Below are 2,884 nucleotides of genomic sequence, written 5' to 3' on the forward strand. Positions count from 1 at the left end.
GGTTGCTGCTGCTGCTGCTGCTCCTGCAGCAGCTGCTTGTTCTTGGGAGGAGTGGGAGTTGCAGCAGCAGACAAAGGGAGCTCATGCTGGAGCTGCAACAGCAGCAGCAAATGCTTCTGCAGCAGATGTGCAGGGCAGCGAGCAGCAGCTTCGAAAGCGGCAGCCAAGCGAAGGGGCGCAGCAGCAGCAGCAGCAGCAGCAGCAGCAGCAGAATCAGGCAGTGCCTCAGTTGTTGCTCCACGCTAAAAGCAGCAAACAGCACTGCCGTTCGTTGTACGAGCAACAACAGCGGTTGCTTGCGGAGCAGCAAGCGCTGCAGCAGCAGCTGCAAGAGCAGCAGCAGCAGCAGCAGAAGCACAGCGAGCAGCAGCCGCAGCAGCAGCCAAGCAGCAGCATGGGACACGAGCTGAGGAGCCTTTGGAGCGCTGCCGACCTCAGAGATATCATATGCATGCTACTGCCACAGCAACAGCAGCAGCAGCAGCAGCAGCAACAGCAACAGCAACAGCAGCAGCAACAGCAGCAGCAGCAACCAGTCGGTCAACATCGAAACTCGCAGGCGAGGAAGAGTCGCAAGCAGAAGAAGCGACAGCAACAGCAGCAGCACCGACAGCAGCACGAAGAGCAGCAGCAGCAACAGCAGCAGCAGCAAGACCAGCAGTCTGATGAGGTTTCTGACCTGTGGCTGCAGCAGCTGGGGGTAAACGGAGCCCCAGAGAAACTGGTAAGATACTCTTTTGCTGGTTCTCAGCTGCTGCTGCTGTTGCTGCTGCTGCTGCAGCGGCACCAGCAGCACGTGTTTGCGTGCTATTGGCTCTGCTGCTGCTGCTGCTGATTGTCAACCCTTGCTGCAATTCGTTGCTGCTGTTGCAGATGCTGCTGTTGTTCTTCACTTTCTTGCTGGACCTCGACGAAGCAAGCTGCGAGGAACAGGTAAGACCACACCCGCAGAGCAGCAGCAGCAGCAGCAGCAGCAACAGCAACAACAGCAGCAGCAGCAGCACTTACAAATGAGTGTCGTATACGTGAGATGCGTGTTGTAGAAGACCCTCTGGGGTTTAGCAGCGGTGGCTGCAGGCACAGTGACACACGCAGCAGCAGCATAGGCAGCAGCAGCATAGGCAGCAGCAGCAGCAGCAGCAACAGCAGCAAATCTGGTTCCACAGCAAGCCAAGCAGCGGCTGTAGTGCATGCACCTTGTGTGTTTGTGCAGCGCGAACTGCCTTCTTTCATAAGTTCCCTTCTGAGGCACCGCCTGGCCCCACTGCTGCTGCTGCCCTCAGCAGCAGCAGCAGCAGCAGCAGCTGGAACGGAGTCCGCAGCAGCTGCTGCTGAAACAGAGACTGCAGCAGAAAGCAAATCTTCAACTCTTGCGCAGCAGCAGCAGGGCCTGCTTTCCGTTGTCCATGCGGTCCTACACCAAGGCATACGCGAGGCAGCAGCAGCAACAACAGCAGCAACAGCACCTGCTACTGCTGCTGCTGCCAAGAAGCAAAGTCGAGGCCGCAACGGCGCGGACCACTTAATATTTGCAGCAGCACAGCGCCGAATCTTGCTGCGGCTGCAGGCAGCAGCAGCAAAATGCTCGCAACGTCGTAGAGAGGCCTAGGATAGTGGCAGCAGCAGCTGCTGCAGTAGCAGCAGCTGCAGCAGTAGCAGCAGCTGCAACAGCAGCAACAGCAGCAGCAGCGTAATGTTTAGATTACTGCGGGCGGTCTTGTCAGCCGCTGCTTGTGCTGCTGCTGCTGTTGCAGCTGTGTCCACAGTGGCCGCTGCAGTGGCAGCAACAGATTCATGCCCATTGCTGCTGCTGCTGCTGCTGCTGCGACCTTTAGAAAAAGATCAGCAGCAGTAGTAGCAGCAGCAAACTTGCATGTATGCACTCCAGACTACTGAGCGTCAATCGCCTCAGCTAACTGGCTGCTGCCTATTTCATTCATTACCCAGCTAGCTACCTAGCTAGCTACTCAGCTAGCCACTCAGCTAGCTTCTCTGCTAGCTCCTCAGCTAGCTAGCTACCCATCCAGCTACCCAGCGAGCTAGCTCAGCTAGCCACTCAGCTAGCCACTCAGCTAGCTCCTCAGCTAGCCACTCGGCTACACCCAGCTAGCTTCTCAGCTAGCTCCTCAGCTAGCTACCCAGCTAGCTACTCAGCTAGCCATTCAGCTAGCTCCTCAGCTAGCTACAACTACTCACTTGGCGCTAGGGCAGGCCTTGCGGCGAGAAGTTCATTGAAGACTTCGAGGCTACCAAGGCGTTCAGTGTGGCTCCGCGGGGCAGCCAGCTAGCTAGCCAAGTGGCTAGCTGGGTAGCCAGCTAGCTGGCCAAATGGCTAGCTGGGCAGCCAGGTAGCCAGAAGGCTAGCTGGATGGCCAGCTAGCTGGCCAAATGGCTAGCTGCGCAGCCAACTAGCTAGCCAGCTGGGCAGCCAGCTAGCTAGCCAGCTGGGTGGCAGCTAGCTAGCTGGCCACTGGCCAGCTGGGTGACCAGCTAGCTAGCCAAATGACTAGCTGGGCAGCCAGCTAGCCAGCTAGCTGACTAGCTAGCTAGCTGGCCCCCGCGCCGCTGGCTGCGCAGCTAACGATTTAGGCAGCTGCTGGGCTGGCAAGTACGCGGATAGCTAGCTAGCCTGCTAGCTAGCTAGCTAGCTAGCTAGCTAGCTAGCCAGTTGGTGTTTGCTGCGTCATTGTCGCTTTTGCTGCTGCAGCTGCTGGACTCCCTAGAAGCAACTTAGCTAGCCGTACGCAAAGACAAGATAAAAACAGCAGAGACAAAAAAGCGGCGCGCAGCAAGCCGCACAAGCTCACACACAACTAGCCCAGCCTGCTGCAGCAGCAGCAGCAGCTGAACTGCAGCAGCAGCAGCAGCAGCAGCCGCCGGCGGC

General features: G+C 57.9%; 1 protein-coding gene across 1 annotated transcript; it reads left to right on the forward strand.

Moving 5' to 3' along the window:
• Positions 1–394: 394 nt before the first annotated feature.
• ETH_00038540 (uncharacterized protein) lies at positions 395–1,609 on the forward strand (the record flags this gene model as incomplete). The annotated part of the gene is made up of 3 exons (XM_013379930.1): positions 395–724; positions 874–933; positions 1,214–1,609. 3 exons carry the CDS (start codon positions 395–397, stop codon positions 1,607–1,609), a joined length of 786 nt encoding a protein of 261 aa, XP_013235384.1.
• Between the last annotated feature and the right edge of the window lie 1,275 nt (positions 1,610–2,884).

Source organism: Eimeria tenella, genomic scaffold, assembly GCF_000499545.2.
Source record: "Eimeria tenella Houghton genomic scaffold, Eth_scaff4182, whole genome shotgun sequence".
NCBI classification, from domain to species: domain Eukaryota; phylum Apicomplexa; class Conoidasida; order Eucoccidiorida; family Eimeriidae; genus Eimeria; species Eimeria tenella.